The sequence below is a fragment of the Gekko japonicus genome, unplaced genomic scaffold (assembly GCF_001447785.1).
Source record: "Gekko japonicus isolate JY-2015 unplaced genomic scaffold, Gekko_japonicus_V1.1 scaffold1122, whole genome shotgun sequence".
NCBI classification, from domain to species: domain Eukaryota; kingdom Metazoa; phylum Chordata; class Lepidosauria; order Squamata; family Gekkonidae; genus Gekko; species Gekko japonicus.
In genome coordinates, this window is record NW_015166456.1 from 14,726 (window position 1) to 33,931 (window position 19,206).

Sequence of the window (19,206 nt, forward strand, 5' to 3'; positions counted from 1 at the left end):
CAAGAATGATAGGAACACTGTGCATGAGAAGAGGCACATTTCCAAGTTTCATGTGGATAAGGGACCAAAATCTGCCGGTCGCAGGTAAAGCAAGAGGGCTTTTTCACAAAACAGATCAGAAGAGGAGCTACAGCCTCCTGCCTTTGCACCTCCTTATGGCCCACAGGTTTAAGTAGTTCTCTGTCAGCAGGGTTTAGTTACTCTCAGCCCTACAGCCCACTTTCAATTTTTTATTTAAAAAAGATTTCCTGCTACCTGTGTCCATCACATGAATATCTGGAGACATATAAATAAATGTGGATCCACTTTCAATGTCAAAATTTGGACCTCTGTCTAAAGTAGTGACTAGGTTACCTCCAAAAACAAAATCTACTTTTCATTTGTGAACTAAAAACAGTCTTTGTAAGGAATGAAGCACATTGATAAGACTGTTCAAACATACTTCTGTAACAAATTGTTCAGAACAAATTGTTCAGAACCTTGCTGCAAGCGGAACAATTTAAAATAATGTCATAATATTTGCTGTGTGGGAAAAGGTAACTTGAAATCATGTGGTCCCTCAAATATAATCTTGCTACACTTCAAGGTAACCCGTTTTGCAAAAGCTTGCTTAATATAATCGCACTTGCTGCTTCATTTTAGGCTTGGACCGGGCTACTCTGGGGCTAGTGAAATCAGATTCATGGCCTATTCACCCGTTAGATACACACATCAGGTTTGTTATGCTTACTGGTAAAATGGACAGCCCAGTTCTCATATATTGCAGAGGATCCAGATAACTGAAGCCAGTCATGTCCCCCTGACTATTGAGGTGAAGAGACCTTCAAAATTCATAAAGTAAAACATTTTTTAGATTTAAAAAAACCTTTATTTGATGAAAAATATATACATGGAAATGTGATTTGATTTCTTCTGAAGAAGAACTAAGAATCTGCATGGTATATTTTACAAATAATTGACTGTATAATGTGTATTTATTGCTGTTCTACAATAGCTGGGGGAGGGGGGAATGACACAAAGAAGTTAAAATATTAAAGCAGCTCAGATTTCAGTCAGTGACTCTTGGCATAGGGTTGTGGATGTTTCTTAATTTAATTATTCCTGGTATTGCTTTAGCATCTTTAGTGCAAACAATTTTTAATTACTCCAAAAGCAATTGTCAATCCCCGTTACTAATACAAGCTGGGGGACGGGGGGAGGACAATACAATGCTGTCTGGATATCAAGAGTAGGCAGAATTATAACTTGATTCCCTACAGCCGGCATATCAAACCATCTCACTCTTTGTTAAAAAAAGATACATAATATCTGGTATTTAAAATCAATACAGTATTATGTTTCCACAAGAATTCACTACTGATCCCTATGAACATGAACATGTCCCTTCAAGAACATCTGTACAGATGCATGTGTAGGTTTTGCAAGGTCCCAGTTCAACACTTCAATGCTAAACAACAGTATAAGCTTTAGTACCATGGGGGGGGGGGGGGGGGGGGGGGGGGGATGAAGACAGACCCAAGATCCTGGATTTCTCTTCAACTTCAGGCGCATATGGCATTGGAGGCTTTTCACAATTTTACAAGAAGTTTCAGGAGGCACTGTCTGCTTTCTGAATAGGGAGAGTGGGGGAAATTTCACTTCCTGCATCTCCATGTGACAATGTGAGTAACGTGAAACCAGCTGTTGGTTCTTATTTTGTTGTTTTGTTTGTATTTTTACATGCATGTGTGTGTGCACCTGGAAGTCATGGCGACCTCTGGTGACTGACTCCTACTGGGGGTATGGAGTATATTCAGAGACGTGGCTGAATAAAGCCTCCCCTCAACTCCCGACTGCTGGTATTCCAAGGAGGTCTCCCATCCAAGTACTTGCCAGAGTCGGCCCTGCTTAGCTTCTGAGATCAGATGAGATCGGGCTTGCCTGGGCCGTCCAGGCCAGGGCCAGCATTCTGTTGGTACTGATAGTGTGGAAGGGCCTCATTTGCTCATGGAATCTCCCCTAGGTGCGCACTCTAGTGGGGCTAAAGGAGCACATGCCCACAAATGCCATATGGAGGACATGTTTGAAATGACTACCTAGTACAGGTGAATTTGGGCACTGTAGACCTCAAATATAGTGTACAAATACCTGTAAAAATGGCCCCTAAAAGCCTATTATTAAAACAGATTGTTTTAGCAACATGTTACCTATTATGGAAGAGTGACTGTTATACACCATGTGACTGCCATCCAATATTAAACTCTATTCTTCACTTTATATCAGTACAACAGGTAGCAGTGAAGCTGTTCAAACTGAATGATGCATGCTGAGTTAATTGGCTTATTTGTTAACATGCTATTATTTCCTTCCTGGATAATGCAGCCACCACCAAAACTGATTCCTCCCTAACTCCAATAATATCTAAATCAACTTCAGTGGTTGGCAGATCACAGAGCTTTGAATAGATGTAGCTGACATACACAAGAAATAACCATATTGTGCTGCTCTACTAGACGTTTGCATTGCTAACCAAACAAGAGATGGTCCAGCAGCAGCCACAGGTACAAAGTTTTTCATATAAATGATTTAATTGTGCTTCTTTTAGCAGACCTACATTTCTGTGTCCAACACCCAACTTTTACTTATTTGTAGGTCTGGAGGCAAACGGCAGAAGACTGTTTGAACCAATTCTACAGGGGAATGCTGCTCTCCAAGAGTGAGAGAATAAAAGACACACTTTCTGTTAAAAAAATTTTTTAACATATCCCACTGAAGATATGAACTCATAGCAATGTCTTTGTTTGAGCAAAGTACAGCATAGTTCAGGATCAGTTCAGGTATTTATTAGGTACATTGACTGCCTACACCAGAAGTTCTAAAAGACACATACTATAAAGTAACCTCAACATTGTGCTTTTAGGGGGAAATGCATTAGAAACAATTGCTTCATTTATTTAGGGCCTATTTACAAAAACCCAAAGTTCTCTGTTTTAACAATAAATAAGCCAGATATTCAAAACCTCAATGCTCATGCACACTCTAAGGTGGAAACATGCTTGGAAAATATTTACACAGGGCACAATCCACTGGGACCTTTTCCTGCACAAGTCCCCTTTAGATGAATGGGAGTCCATCGTGTTCTTCTGCAACTCCTGTTCATTTCTACAGCGCTTGTGCAAAGTACCATCCTGAAAGGATCCTGCCCATGAACAGTACTCTCTCCAAAACCCAACAGCAGAAGAAAGTGCATTTTCCTCCCAACATTCTGTTTTGTATGTGTCATTTTTATGACTCCTTCAGTCTTGCTTCTGTGGGATGCACCCTTCCATCTCCACGACCTCTGGCCACCCTTCATATTTGTTTGTATCTTTGTTGTTTTTAATATGCTGTAAACAAATGTTACAGTTAAAATGAAGCTGATTGCCCCAATGCAAAAACAGTCATCTTGATGAGAACTCTAAACATTTAGTCAATAAAATAATGTAGTAACATGGGGCCCATGTTAAGAATGAGATATACATGTGAGGGCTTGTTATAATGATTGTTAGCCACATGAAAATGGTGCCAAAGAATCACCACTGGAGTCACATTTCCATGCCCAAAAGCGTGAGAACCAGCCCTACGAATCAGTCCTAAGGAGGTGGGGATTAGATGCAGGCTTGTATAGTACAAAGAATTTTGTTTGGTTCTTCTACACAGCTTTTCAAAAAATTAAGGAGGAACGAATACATTTCTAAAATATCATATTTTGCTCCTTCTGCATTACCATTTGGTTCAGAACTGTTTGGCACTGAGCCATTAGTGCAGATACCAAGGCTGTCCCAAAAGCACATTTATTTTATTTTAAAAATTTACATAGTTTGCCTTTTTTCATGTAACACACAAAGCCGTGTATTCATGTCTAAAACTTTTAAGAACCAAACATTCACACTTCAACTGACTGATGTGATAGAGGTATGAAAGTACAATCTTTGGGAAGTTGGTTTAATGGAATGGTATTAAAAACTCAAGTTACTTGCTCTATGAATGTGCTTCACATTAAAAGGAAATTAAGATACAAATTTAAGTCAACACAGATTTTTATAGCAGTACCTGTAAAGTAACCTGTTTATATTGATGCAAATGAAAATAGTGAGAACAACAGGAATGTTCCATTGCTTGTACCCAAATCTAGTGATTAGGTATATGGGGTATATTACAATCAGATTAGGAGATTAGTTGGGGGTTATAATCTATAATCAGGGAAGTATAGAATTCATGAGCAGGAGGGGATATGGCTTTAGAGCTCAGCAGCACTAAAGCTACCCACTGTGGGCAGCTATACTGTATAGTCCACTAGCCAGTTCAATGGATTGGTCTGAGGCCTGGCGAAGACCGCCAGATATGCCATTGACAGAGCAGGGGATACCAGTGCTCCTGGGGAGGGGAAAGTATAGCAGTGGGAAAAGGCACAATTATAAGGGAGGGAGACAGAAAAGCGAATTAGCTCGATCCCCTTCCAGCCTGCGTCCCATCCTGAAGGAGGTAGGCTATGGGGCTAGGCAAACTGACCCCCCTCATCATTGGTGTTGTGTAACGCCAGGTCTATCAATAACAAGACCACAGTCCTTCGAGACTTTCTGCTCGAGCAGCATGTAGACTTGGCGTGCATGACTGAAACCTGGGTGTGAGATGGGGAGACTGTAGCTCTCTCTCAGATGGCTCCACCTGGGTATTCGGTCCTCCACCAATCGCGGACTAGGGGGTGGGGGGGCAGAGTGGCTCTGCTCATTCGGGAGGCTTACTCCTTCAGGGCACTACCGCCACCAAAGCTCACAGGCATTGAGTGTGCCGGTCTAGTGTGGGAAGCAGAGGAGAGTTTGGCTATCAGGGTGGTGTACTGTCCGCCCAACGCACCAGCCTCTAGCCTGCCATCCCAGCTGGGCATTGGAGCACTGATAGTCCTCGGTGACTTCTATGTCCATGCGAAAGATACGGCCTCTTCGCAGGCGATGGACCTGGTGTCATCCATGGCGGCACTGGGACTCTCCCAATATGTAATGGTTCCCACTCACCAGGCCGGGCACACACTCGATTTGATCTTTGCAGCGGGGTTACAGTGGACCGGATCACTGCTATGGCAGTGCCATGATCGGACCACCATGCCCTGAAGGCCCGTCTGAATGTTTCCCCCCAGCCATGTTTGGGCGGTGAGCGTATTTTAGCTCGCCTGCAGAGCCAAATGGACCCTATGCGGCTTCAGATGGCTCTGCGAGATCCAATGCCCCCTGGCAGCTCAATGGATGAGCTCATAGAGGACTGGCATAGCCAACTCTCTGCAGCCACCGACGAGATCGCTCCCAGACACCCTCTCCGTCCTCGCTCTAGGCAGCGAATGCGTGACAAAGCCACAAGAGCATCTTATAGGACGTTTATGAAATCCTATGAGATGGCAGTCAAAACCACGAAGAGAGTTCTACGCGGTCACAATTGCGTCTGCAAGCTCATGCCCGGCTCAATTGTTTAGAACGATTGTCTTGCCACAGGGCAAACCTAACGCTAGCGAATTGGATATCGGCTGTGAGGCTTTTGCGAGCTATTTTGCAGATAAGGTCTTGTTGCTCCACCACGATCTCCCCCCCCCCCAGTTGAGATAGTACGTGAACTTGAGGCTCCATGCACGTCTTCTAGTCCAATTTTGGATTATTTCAGTCCACTCAGCCTAGAGGAAGTTGACAGATTGCTCTCGACAGTACGTCCAACCACGTGCAGCCTTGACCCATGCCCTTCATGGCTAACTAAAGCAGGCTGTGAGGGGTTCTAAGCCTGCCTTTGGTAGGGAGGGCAGGATAAAAATTGAATAAATAAAATAAAAAATAAAATTAATTTTCTACACTGAACAAGGTAAATCAAAATGCTTGTGCTCTCCTGGGTGATGGGGCCAGGTGTCGTGTCCTATTCACTCAGGTATGAACCATGCCTGTTGTCTGAAAACAAACCTGTTCAAATGGACTTTTAGTCTTGATTCCTTTCCCACCGCAGAAGACCCAATTGTCTCTGAAGCCAAGGCTCGTGATGGATGTGCTTCCCAATTCAGCAATGAGCTTCCGTGCCTCTTCATTTAGCCTTGAACAAAATTCAGTGAGTTTACTGTATAGAATATTCAAATACACATTCTTTTTCAAATGCCTTTCAAGTTCTCGTCCTGTTTGGGCAAACAGTAGAGGCTGCAACATCAGTATGTCTCATGTCAGTTCTTTAGGAGAACACATGAACTTGAAGAAACAAAAAGAGGGAACTGGATTTTATCACATTCACCCCATTATCCTTGTCTCTTTGTTCCCTGCTCCACTTTTGGTCTCCTCCAGTGTCGGTCAAAGTTCACAGCTCTTTTCTAAGTAATGGTTATTCAGTATAAAGTAAAGGTAAAGGTTCCTTTGCTCAAAAGCCAGTCGAATCCGACTCTAGGGCCGAAGAGCCAGCGCTGTCCGAAGACGTTTCCGTGGTCATGTGGCCGGCATGACTAAACACCAAGGCGCACGGAACGCTGTTACCTTCCCACCGAAGTGGTACCTATTTATCTACTTGCAATTTCTTGCTTTCGAACTGCTTGGTTGGCAGGAGGTGGAACTAGAGACGGCAGCTCACTCCGTCATGCGGCACACTCGGGTCTCGAACTGCTGAACTACCAACCTCCCACAGCCTGCAGTTCAGCGTCTTAACCACTTGAGCCACCGCAGCTTCCAGTAATGTATACTTGATTATCCTAATGTATTATCCTAATGTATACTGAATGTATATTCAGTATACATTAGGATAAACAGGGGAAAACAAAGCTTCTCATTTAACTTGTCTGAAGAAACACCTAACCTAGATAAACAAGCTCCCAGTCCCACTAAATCAGAGCATTTCTGACTCAGTTGCTATTCAATGTTATAACAGAACAAAACCATACTAACCTGTGTCTATTAATAAGTGCTAAATGTTATGCTACTATTGACCCTTCTCCTCTATGAAACTAGGAGAGTTTGTTTAGTTTAGTTCTCCCCCCGCCCATAGCCACAGTGGTGCAAAAGGGGGCCGTGCCCCATTTGTTGGTTGTCATATCCCTCCAGTCAGAACCAGGGGTTGGTGTGAAATCTGTCACCAGTATGCTGATGACACCCAGCTATATCTGTTGATGGGTGGCCAGCCAGACACCAGCCCAGTGAACCTGGCTGAAGGTTTGGAGACTGTGGTGGGGTGGCTGAAACAGAGCTGGCTGAGGCTGAATCCTGCAAAGACGGAGGTTCTATGGCTGGGAATGGGGGATTTGGGGTTGGGGCGCCATCTCCTGGCTCTTGGCGGTGTGCCCTTGACACCAGCATCAACTGTCAAGAGCCTGGGTGTGATTCCAGATGCCTCCTTATCAATGGAGGCCCAGGTCACAAATGGCATTTTACCAACTGCGCCAGGTCCAGCAACTGGCCCCCTACCTGTCTCACCCTGACCTAGCCACGGTAATGCAACAGTCACCTCCCACTTGCTCTACACAGGACTACCTTTGAGACTGACCCAGAAACTCCAACTGGTCCAGAATGCGGCAGCGCAAGTCCTCATGGGGACTCCACGTATGACACATACTCAAACCATGCTCTGTGAGCTGCACTGACTTCTGGTGGAGTACCAGATCAGGTTCAAGGTATTCACCTTTAAAGCCCTTAACAGTCAGGTCCTCGTATACCTCCCAAAGAGCATTACGCTCAGTCAATAAGTACTTGTTGGTGGTCCCTGGCCCGAGAGACATCTGTCTGTCCTTGACCAGGGCCAGGGCTTTCTCAGCCTTGGCCCCAGCCTGGTGAAACTCTCTGCCACATGACATCCATGCCCTGTCTGATCTATTAAAGTTCCACAAAGCATGCAAGGCAGAGATGTTCCACCAGGCCTTTGGCTGAGGCCAGCGACGGTTCCCTTACATCTGCCTGGCACCCTCCCCTCCTCTCCCCCTCCCCCATGAAGATCTGAATGCTAGATAGGCCATTTTGTTTTTTAAAGTGTTTAAATATTTATGCTGAATGTTTTCATATTGAATTCTTGTAGTTTTAATTGGTTTTAAAATTTTACTGAATTATGTCGTTGTAAACTGCCCTGAGCCCCACGTAAGCGGGGAAGGGCGGTTAAGAAATCTAATGAAATTAATAAATAAATAATGTACCGGATGTATGTGTTCACTGTAACTTGTGAACAGGACTACTGTAGCACCAGGTCAAGGGAATATACTGTAGCCCTGAATGAAGAAGAGCTGGAGAACAAGAGAATGGGGAGTGGGAGATTTAGGAAGGCTAGCACTTATCTGCCCCTTCCATTTTGGGAAACATGACCCTGCACAGGATCTTCCGTTGTGGATTCCCCACTTATCTCCTCAAGCACCCAGAAACATTTTGAATACAAACAAGGATTATGAAAGCTTTATGGAGCAAAATGACTAGTGTTTTCTACAGACTTACTTAGTGGCGCCGTCATCATAGGTTGCCATTAAGACAATAGTTCCATCTGGAATAGTCTTTATGAATTCAATAAGTGGAGCTACATCTAAACAACACGGAAGCATGCGTTATTATAGCACAACAATCTTTCTCTTTCTAATATACTACATGTGGTAGTATGGCTTTGCACATGGCTTCATTTGCTATGATAGCATCATGAAGGATTCTATCTGAAATGATTTCATTTCCAAAACTTCTCCTCAAAATTCACTTTTGCTAAATTTGATAAATATTTTCCAGATATCAGGGTGGATCTGACCCCTATCCTACTTCTCCACCGAGCAAGATTTGTTGGCTTATTTATTTATCAAAATATTTATACCTCACCTTTCCCACTGGCTCAAGTTTGGAATCTTCCTCCAATTTAAGGAAACTTCCTCCTACTTATATGGCTCTTCTCCCAACAGAAGAATAATTTAAGTTGGAGAAAGTCTCCTTAGGCTGGAGAAAGGCTATTTGGAGGGAGGTTGGATCCACCCCAGTCTCCCAACAGCTTTGACAATGATACTTGCTTTATAGTAGTTCATATTTTGCAGTATTTCATAACTGAAATCCAGTGTTATTATGGTGAAAGAGACAACTAACAGTCAATAGTACATCACAGTGGTCGTCCGGTTTTGTACTATGAAACTCCTGCCCTTTGTAGAGGATACTGGAGGATGTCCTAGGTTTCAAATTCACTTAATACACTATTGGGCCTTAATTCTGCCCACTGTAAATTAAAAATGTGCCCATTATACAATCAGCATTCCTTGTGTCTGTGTGTTACTGAAGCATTTTTATGTGACAGTTGAGAAATTTGATGGATAACATGGAATGGTAATCTGTACTGGAATGCTGATGAGCTTTCAGCCTGCAAACAATAAAAAGATGCCAGAGAGACACTCTAAAGCATGTCAAATTTTATACCAAAGTTTTCATACTCAAACTGCAATCTGAATTTCTCATTCGAAGTTTTGCATTCAAAAGGCGAATGACAAGACGGGATAATGGGTGAATTCCAACTATTCCATTCAGATCAAATTCCAGAAAAACATATAAATCAGTGATGAACAATACTGTGTTCCGCCCAAAAAATGAAAATGGAACAAGAACAGTTTTTGTTGTGCACTGATGACCTTTATATAGGAATAATGTACTTCTGCACCTACCTCCGCCCCACATGTCAAAGAACTTTGTGTCCATTCCTTCACCTGTTTTGCCTAGAAGACGGAAAATATGTGACTGAAGTAGTTTAGCTCAATAACATGCTCAAAAATTACACCAGACATGGTGAACAGGGTATGCCTGCCTCTTCAACAACATCATCACAGGCCTCAGCTTTTTCCTAGGACTGTGCTCACCTCCTCTAAGCACCAGATAGAGGCCCATGATTGGGTTGGATGCAAGAACTACCAACAGAGAAAGGATCTTTCCTGCTGTTTCCTATCTTCTGCAAGCCACCACACAGTGGGTGCGTTCAGATGGGGGCTTTCTGCCGGCATAAACTGCACCGGTTGGAATCGGTGCAGTTTCTGCCGGCATAAACGCGATCAAACTTACCTCCATTTTGCGGTTCCCATCGTTGTACACCCGGTCACACGCTGCGGGCGTCGGCGAGTTTTTTTTTTTTTAAAAAAAAACACAGCTTGAGCATGCGCATAGGCAGCCATTCACAGAATGGCGATCTTTGCGCATGCTCAAGAACACCCCCCCATTACATTTAAACTTTAAAGGTAAGGACTTACCTTTAAAGTTTAAAGCCCAAACTGGCCTCCCTTAAGTCCCGGACTCCTCTGAGTAGGTAAAGTAAGGGCTTTAAAAAAAACAAAAAAAAAACGCTCAGGGCGAAGCTTCGCCCGAGCGCATATCGCTTAGAGTTAAAAAAAATGGCGGGGGGAAAATGGAAGCCTTAGGCTTCCGACGGAAATGGCTAGGCACAGGTGGAGAGCGATCAGATGCCGGTGTACATCGGAAGCCACCGTTGCACTCAGGATACCACCACTTGGGACCTAGTGGCAGAGTGCAACGGTGTAAAGGGCAGGAGGCAGATGTGCCCCGTCTGAAGGCCGGTGAGTACAACGGTTGGAACCGGCACCCTAACCGATGTAAAGCCCCCGTCTGAACGCACCCCTCGTGAGGCACAGAAATGGAAGCTCTTTAGAATGCAATTGGTATTTTATTAGACATATTAGATAGAGGGCTCACTACTATCCTCACAATCTTATTATGCAACTAAGTAAAATAAAGGGAATGTTCTATAACCATGGGCACAAAAAAATGACCATGCTATCCTTGTTCATCAAATTGAATAGGGATGAAATATTCAGTTTCATGAACAAGGATAATACTGTCATTTTTTCAAGGGGGGAAAATTGGAATTTACAACTGTACAAATTTAAGATGTGTAGTCCTTCAAACCTTCTGAACTGGATATAAGGGCTGACAGATCTTTACTCTATTTGTATCTGATGAAGTGAGCTTTGACTCATGAAAGCTTATACCCCTGGAAAATGTTGTTGGTCTTTAAGGTGCTACTGGACTCGAATACTAGGTTCAGTTAATCCAAACATGAGTTCACCTTTTCCTATAACTCTTCTCACCAACATTCAGTTTTGATTTCTGCATGTCTAGAGAACATTAATATGTACTTAAGATGACAATGTCGCTAGAATTCAAAGTCACTTACCATTTACCAAAGCTATGTTGATGCCTCTCCCAACATTGTTTTTAACTCCACTCATTAATCTGAAACAAGACAACAAAAAGAATTACAACACGTGTTGTTGTTTTTTTAAATAGAGGAGTCTCCTGACCCACAAAATTCTCTGGCAACTCTCTCTTAGCTCTCCTTATTTTGCTAAGTGACAACTGCACATACAACAGTTACTGAAAACACTAACCCTCTTCAACAATGCCCCTGTTCATTAATGCTTGGAAGCATGGGGCAGTCAACAAAATTAGTTTCCATGAGTCACATGTGGACACTGACCTGGTGGCTAAATGCAAAACCGAGCCCCAACAGTCTGTTCCCTACAACAAGGAACCCCAAGCAGCAATGGGCTTGCTCCGGTTGTTCTCATGGTACAGAGTTATAAGTCTCCCACAAACATCCACCAGGTTCTTTAAACAAGTCTAGGCCTCATTCCTGGAGTGGAGCAGTAGAAAAGCTTAATCATTGTTATTAAAGATACTGAAGTTTATTTGTCAACAGATTTCAGAACAACAACATGCCTCACTACAAAGTATTTCTTCTGTATATTCCCACTCATTTGGTTACATCTTGTTTTCATGTGATCTTTGCATAGTAATGTTACATTCCTAACTCCTGATTGTTGTCTTGAGGGCTTTATTTTGCAACATTTTCTTCTCTGCCTCTCCTCTTTGTAGACACACACATACACACACACCCTGAAGGTATCTGACAAAGTGGGCTGTGATTGCTGAAACTTTATGCAAACCCGCCCCACAAAAAAAACCAGTTTATAAGGTACCACAAGATGCTTAATTGTTTTGGTTGTAACAGACTTACACTGCAATTCTAAGGAGAGTTGCATCATAACAACATAAGAGACGCCAATGTTGGATCAGGCCAAAGGCCCATCCAGTCCAACACTCTGTGTCACACAGTGGCCAGAAATACCAGTGCCATCAGGAGGTCCAGCAGTGGGGCCAGGACATTAGAAGCCCTCCCACTGTTGACCCCCCCCCCCAAGCACCAAGAAGACAGAGCATCACTTGCCCCAAAGCCCCTAGCTATACGTTGTGGCTAATAGCCACTGATGGACCTCTGCTCCATATGCTTATCTAATTCCCTTTTGAAGCCGTCCATGCTTGTAGCACCCACCACTTCCTGTGGCAGTGAATTCCATGTGTTAATCACTCTTTGGGTGAAGAAGTACTTCCTTTTATCCGTTCTAACCCGACCGCTCTGCAGTTTCATGGCGTGCCCACGAGTTCTTGTATTGTGAGAAAGGGAGAAAAGTACCGCTTTCTTTACCTGCTCTTTCCCATGCATAATCTTATAAACCTCGATCATGTCACCCCTCAGTCGTCTTTTCTCCAAGCTAAAGAGCCCTAAGCGCTTTAACCTTTCCTCGTAGGTTTCCTCGTAGGTTTCCTTCTAAGTCTCTTGATTTCAATGGACTTAGAAGAGTACAGCTTTGCTCAGATTGCACTGTAAGACTGCTCCTGAATCTTCTGCTGTTTAAGAAGCTCTCAACTTCCTAGATGTTGGCATTGTAAACAATCGAAGGGATGGTATTCCCATATGTGGTGGGAGTGCCCAGAGGTCAGAGTATTCTGGACAAAGATATTACAAATTATAAAAAAGACATGTAAAGCATCATTACACATTAACTTTAATGCTAATGAGTATAGTAGGTAATCCAGCAATAAGCAAAGAGAACCAAGCTTTGTTCAAAGCCATGATACTAGCAGGCAAAGCAGTAATAGCTCTAGGCTGGAAGAACAAAAATAAATGGACAGTAGAAATCTGGCATAATTATTTGTTTGATCTCATACAGTCCGACATAATCGAAAAGCTGGAACGTAAGGCCACATGGAAAGACAAGACTACGGAGATCACGATGAAAGGGAAGACCTACCTGGAATGGATACCGACAGAAGGAAGAAAAGACATTCACAGCAAGATTCGGACTTTGTGCCCGTGGCTGGGAATATAGGACTAAAGCACCGGGATAGCATAGGGGGGAGGGGGGAGGGGAAAAACTACTATGTAAACGCATGGTTAAAAGATAATATGTAAAATTTCTGTAAAACAATTAAAAAAATAAATATTAAAAAGAAAGAAAGAAGCTCTCAACTACATTTTGAAAATGACTTTTTCCAAATAGCTGTCTTAAGAGAAGAAGAATGTCCTCTGAGTCACAACCAACTCATGGCAACTGCATCCACAGCACAAGAGATGAACAGAGGTTGCCACCAATGTTCCCTCTAAGCTGAGTTAGTGTGAGCCAGCTGACAGTTTTTTAGCCTCCGGCTCACACATTTTTGTCTTGGCTCAGGAAGGAGGGCTCCGGAGTAAAGTAATTTGTGCAGCAGCCAAATCGCTCGCTCACAACTTTAATGCCAGTCACTTACCAAGTAGGATTTTTGCTCACAAGACTCCGCGGCTTAGAGGGAGCCTTGGTTGCCACTGCCTAATGTCTTCCTCCTTGTGGGTCCTCCCATCCAAGTACAAATTCTGACCTGCTTTGCTTCTAAGCTCTGATGAGCTTGGCGTAAGATGGACTATTTGGGCTGCAGTTTCAAGACAACCTTACTCAAAAAGGGCATTTTAACTCTCAATAAAATCTCCCTGATACTCAAACACGCCATTATCAGAATACAATATTGATTTTATTCCAGGCACTAGCAAGAGTGATTTGTGTATATGGCTGACAGCTATTCTTTGCAAAATCTCACTGAATGCTCATGGCTCGGAAAAACCCCCGGGGTTTTTTTGAGTTTTTTTCGGGGGGGAAATGGAAATTTTTGGAAAAATTGAAAAAAATGCTACATTAGCATTTCTTTTGTCTTTTCTAGATTGAAAGTCATTCCGTTACTTTAGGAACATAAAACATGACTATGGACATTTTAACTTGGCATGAAATTATCACAACTAGCATATTAAAAATATAGTGTATCCAAACAATTATTACAAACAGAATACCCACCCACATGCAAAAACAAAACTGAAACCTTTTAATTTTTTTCCAGACAATAGTACCTCCTAAAGGAAGAAATGCATCTTGTTCTTGCATTGGAGAGTTCAGTTTGTAACCTAGGACTTGCTTGACCTCAGTGCACAGAAATTAGATCAATCTGATACCATATATATATATATTAGAAATGATTTGGAAAATATTTGAACACCTTGTCTTAAAATATTGTATTCATCATGTTAAAATAAAACGTTCCATAATCAATTTTTTTCTTTTCTTTTCTTTTTTCAATTTTTCCAATTCTTCGGAAAAAAACAAAAAAGGCTTCAGGGAAAAAACGGGGGGAAAACGTTTTTTCCCCAAATTTTTCCGGTTCTTTTCCCGGGCCTTCACATCTCTAGTCTTCGCATCTGAATCCTGCACATGTCATCCATGCAAATTTTCCTTTGGACAATAAAGGGATAAATGTAGTCAGCTGCTCATGCCTCCAACTGGCAGCACTTCCTTTAAAGGCTACAGCTCCTCTTTAAACTCATTCTAGTCCGGAGGACTATTAGCTTGGAGCAGAAACCAGACAATGGCTGTTCTAAAAATGAAATATAACAGAAACTCAGGAAACTTGGAGGGATAACATGCTAGCCCCATGATGCGTTAACACCTCTTGATGGGAACCTGCAGGTTTGATGGGCTGGATCCCCAAGGCTTAGCACCCAGATTGGCTGAAAAACCCAGAACACACGTGAGGTGGGGTCTGAGAAAGGGAGATGTTCTTTTGTCTGGGGTTCCTTCTTGGTTCAAGCTCTTAGGGGCACTCCTTGCTGGGAACTTCTGAGATATTTTCCTTAGTGTGCTTAGATCCTGTACTTTGCAATACCCTGAGTTTTTGCCTTGTAGAAATAAAGTCTTGTTTAACTTGAGAGAGTCTGCACAAGTTTTTACCCACCTGCCTGGCTCCTTGGCATGCTACTGAGTGATACCTCTGTGAGGCCAGCTTTGGGAAACAAAAGGACTATCTGTGCAGAAAAGTATCAAGTAGGACATGACAGCTTTCTTCTGTTCTGTTTGGAAGTTACTGCTAGTCACTGGCCACTAGAGGACAGCAACACCCCAGTTTGGAAATCCTGTCCAAATTTTGATCAGTGGTCACAGAAGAAGAGGGCCTTCCTTATCAAGACTGGAGTAACATGACATTCTGAGAAATGTGAGACCAAGGTCTTTAAGTAAGATGAACATATTACTGATGCATTGAAATTTTCATCTGAACTTGGCTTAGAGCCAACATCAGCACCACTTATTCTAACTACAGGATCAGAGTTAGTAAGCAATTGCTTCTTTTGCAACTACCCCCCACAATATTCAATTAATTTAAGAAGAATTTCTCTTCAATTGCTAAAATAGGAATTTATGTTTCCAGGAGGTCGTCAAAATGAACATAAAATGAACACTAACAAAAAGGGTAGTAGATTTTGTATTGTGAGGATCTTGTCGTGCAAGGTCATTCTGAAATCAACCCATCATGCTACACCTGAGTTTCACATTTAAAGAAAAGAATGTTTTTGATATCAATACCCATCGTATGCACCTGAGCTGCCAAAGCGCAGCTCTGCTTTTGAAAGCTATGCTGCTGTAATCTAATCTCGTGAACTGCAGAGCATACAAGAACCTGAAACCTTCTGTTCACTTGACGTGTAAATGCAAATGTCATTCTGATAGATCAAGGTGACGAAGTTTTGGCTTCTAGAACTTTCAACAGAAGTAACTGTTGAAGAAAAAACCCTATTGTGAGTATGCAGTAGGGGCAGATCATGGATTTTCTACTTTATTTTGTCCCCTCCCTCAGACCTTGAGCTGCAGCACAAACAAGAAAGGTGGCAGAGGCTCACAGAAAAAGGGGGAATTGTCACAGGTATAATAACACATCTGTGGGGTCCTCAAATAAAGATCCTTGGAGATCCTGGGGAATAAAGAAACAAACCTCTAATGGAGGGTGAGATAAAATGGACAAAAGTTGTGGTGGGACAGGTGATGAGACACACTGTGTGCCTTGTTCCAATACATAGATATGGGCCTTTTCCGCATTCTCATTTCCCTCATTTGTAGGTTTCTGTTTCATCAGGGCTTTTCCCCTGTTCCATGTTTGTTTTGCTCCCACTGGTTTATGTCTAGCATAAAAACCTGCAGTTTACATCTTCAGGGAGAAAGGCTGGACATACACCACTGCAATATCTAATCAACCACTAGATACAGCAGAACACATGTGGAACAGAAACCCTCTCCTAAAGAAACGGGGATTTACAAGAAGGAAAATGAGAATGTAGAAGAAGAAGAAGAAAAGGAGGAGGAAATTGGATTTATACACCACCCTTCAAAACCCAAAGGTGTCTCAGAGCGGTTTACAAACTCCTTTCCCTTCCCCTCCCCACAACAGACACCCTGAGAGGTAGGTGGGGCCGAGAGAGCTCTTGACATAAACTGCTCTTTTTCAAGAACAGCTCTTATCAGAACTACGGCTTGCCCAAGGTCATCCAGCCAGGTGCAAGTGGAGGAGTGGGGAATCAAACCCGGTTCTCCCAGATTAGAGTCCGCACACTTAACCACTACACCAAACTGGCTCTCCGTTAATCTCCTTCTCAGACTTCATCTACCCATGTATTTATAGTTCGCCTTTCTAACTGAGACTCCAGGTAGATTACACAATGAAAGTCCATGCAATTAGTAGAACGAGACATCTGATAAGCAATATAATAGGACTAAGATTACAGAAATGTGCAACTAAAACACATCAGACATGATATATTAAGCAATGCAGACAATGCATTGAAATGGTAGAATGGTCTGTACTGTTTCAGACTTAAGGTGACAGATTACGTTTCCTTACATTTAAAAAATTCCCTGTAAGTGAAAGACGAGCACAGAGTGCAAAGAGCTATGCTTTTCCCACTGACAGGTTAATTTTTAGGTTTCTGGAATCTTTATTATTTAGAAAATTCATACATCACCTCTCTAGAGACTTACAACTATAATTAAGACATTAAAAACAAAATGAAGCCATTAAATCAAAGCGGTATCACGTATATTGAACCAATACTGTAACAATTTTAGAGAAGTACTTCTATATGTTCTGACCTGCAAGGATGGTATTTGCACATTTACTGGAAACAATCGACATTGCCTGGCAAATTAGAACGGTTCTTGTTGCAGAAATTGTTATCAATAGCTAAAACGAACCTCAATTCAAAATTCTAAGAATAGTTTAAGTAACAAAAACTGGCAAAAATTGGTTGCATTTAAAAAATATCTTTAAGCTGTTAGAAATTATCAGCTAAGAAAGCAATAACTAGAACTATGTACATTTTCTTCATTTCTTTTTAATATGTGAACTGGATGTGTTATTTTCACTGGATACTGACTGCATGAATACTTCTTAATAAAATAAATTTTAATAAACAACAACAAGACAGTACAAACACATGTCATTAAAACAACCCAAGGCATCACACCATAAAATACACATTGACCAGGCTAAAATAAGGAAGATAAAATGATCTTCAGGCCAGAAGCAGATCATAAAACATTTAACAGCTAAAACTCCTTCATTAAAAGCCTAGGTAAAAAGGAATCTTTTGGCCTGGCATCTAAAGGGAAAGGGAGCATTAAAAATGTGTCACCTCTCCCCTAGAAATCTGAAGTAGTATACTCCATCCTATCACTTCAGAATTATACCACCTCCTGGTATGTAAGTAAATCAGACCTTAGACCTTGAAACTGGATAAAAGCAAAGAAAGGTCAAGCAGAGAAACTTTATCTCATTAAGGACTATCATTGGGGTGTATCAAAAGTTAAGAATCTCATCAAAATTCTCTACATTCCACACATTACAAATCTACAAAATATTCCAGGGAAGAAGCAGCTTGCTTGTTTTCCAGATCATATTTCTGAAGGGCCTTCTGCTGATACCTAATTAGAAACTGCTCTCTTACACACATGCAAGTAAACAAGTGACTACTATGCATGAATGTCACAGCCCTTAAAAGTATGTCACACGCTACTGTTTTCCTAAGCCCTCGAATAACCAAGTGTAGGGTTTGGGATGACTATTATTTATAATTCCTGTTTGTCTCAGTTCCCTTGTCCTTTCCTTTTGTTTTGCTGCTGCTATTGTCTTTGTGATATCCACTGCTGAAATATTAATGTGCTGGTTTCTATTTTCATTATTGTGTTCATTAATTGGGTTTATTGCAGTTTTTTATAACAGCGTGCGTCGCCTTGAGAACGGATGGGGGAATATAAATCTGTAAGACAAAGAACATATGTGCACAGCAGCACAGAAGCCCACACAAGCAGCAGACTGTATGTTTAGTCTCTGTAATGAATCCAGCCTTACAACTTTTTGGAAGCTATGTTCATGATAAGTTTGCATCCAGAACTAAACCATACATATTCTCCTTAAAACTGACATGGGATTTGACTTCAAAGGGCTTAACTCTGCTTGGGATTGCTCTGTTACTTTACTAATACACTCTTAGATTCAATTAATCGGTTTTTATACCAACATATTAAGTCAGTGGGCCAAAAGAGAGTCACTTTCCAACTATGAACAAAGCCATCAAAGAATCTGGGGTGTCATTTTACTGATTTTATAGATGCCTCCTTTGCTGATTACATGTGTAGGTATGAATGTATTCTGTGCTATTAACCCCGAAAAGGTGAAACTGCAATGAGAAAACTACTCTCCTATAACTACAAATGCTTCTAATCTTACAAAGTAACTTTAATTACAGTGCTCAGCAATAGAATCTAATCCATTACTCGGTATCTGCTGTGCAGTTATATGTGCCAGTAATGGCATGCTTATAATGTTCTCTAACTAATGGCTTATCTATCGTCTTTTAGCTCTGGTACTGGGAGGCATAGCAAATGTAACTGTAGGCTGTACAGTCTCACGATAGGAGGAAATGATAAAATTGAAAAGACACACCAGAACTTTTGTGCTGCCAGCTTGTCCCTTTACAAAAAAATGGAGGTAATTCACTGGAAACCAAAAAGTCGAAACCCACGGCACCCCCAGCCCCAGGGAC

At 42.0% G+C, this 19,206-nt stretch overlaps 1 protein-coding gene across 1 annotated transcript in view; it reads right to left on the reverse strand.

Annotated features, from left to right (window-relative positions):
• Positions 1 to 1,868: 1,868 nt before the first annotated feature.
• The window catches only part of FAM3C (family with sequence similarity 3 member C), a 54,140-nt gene continuing 36,802 nt past the window's right edge, over positions 1,869 to 19,206 (reverse strand). The window contains exons 6-10 of the mRNA XM_015412035.1: positions 11,152 to 11,210; positions 9,635 to 9,685; positions 8,445 to 8,529; positions 5,958 to 6,084; positions 1,869 to 3,365 (exon numbers count right to left, since the gene is read on the reverse strand). Coding sequence (XP_015267521.1) covers positions 3,276 to 3,365; positions 5,958 to 6,084; positions 8,445 to 8,529; positions 9,635 to 9,685; positions 11,152 to 11,210 — 412 coding nt within the window. The 3' untranslated portion in view covers positions 1,869 to 3,275. The remainder of the gene's footprint in view (positions 3,366 to 5,957; positions 6,085 to 8,444; positions 8,530 to 9,634; positions 9,686 to 11,151; positions 11,211 to 19,206) is intronic.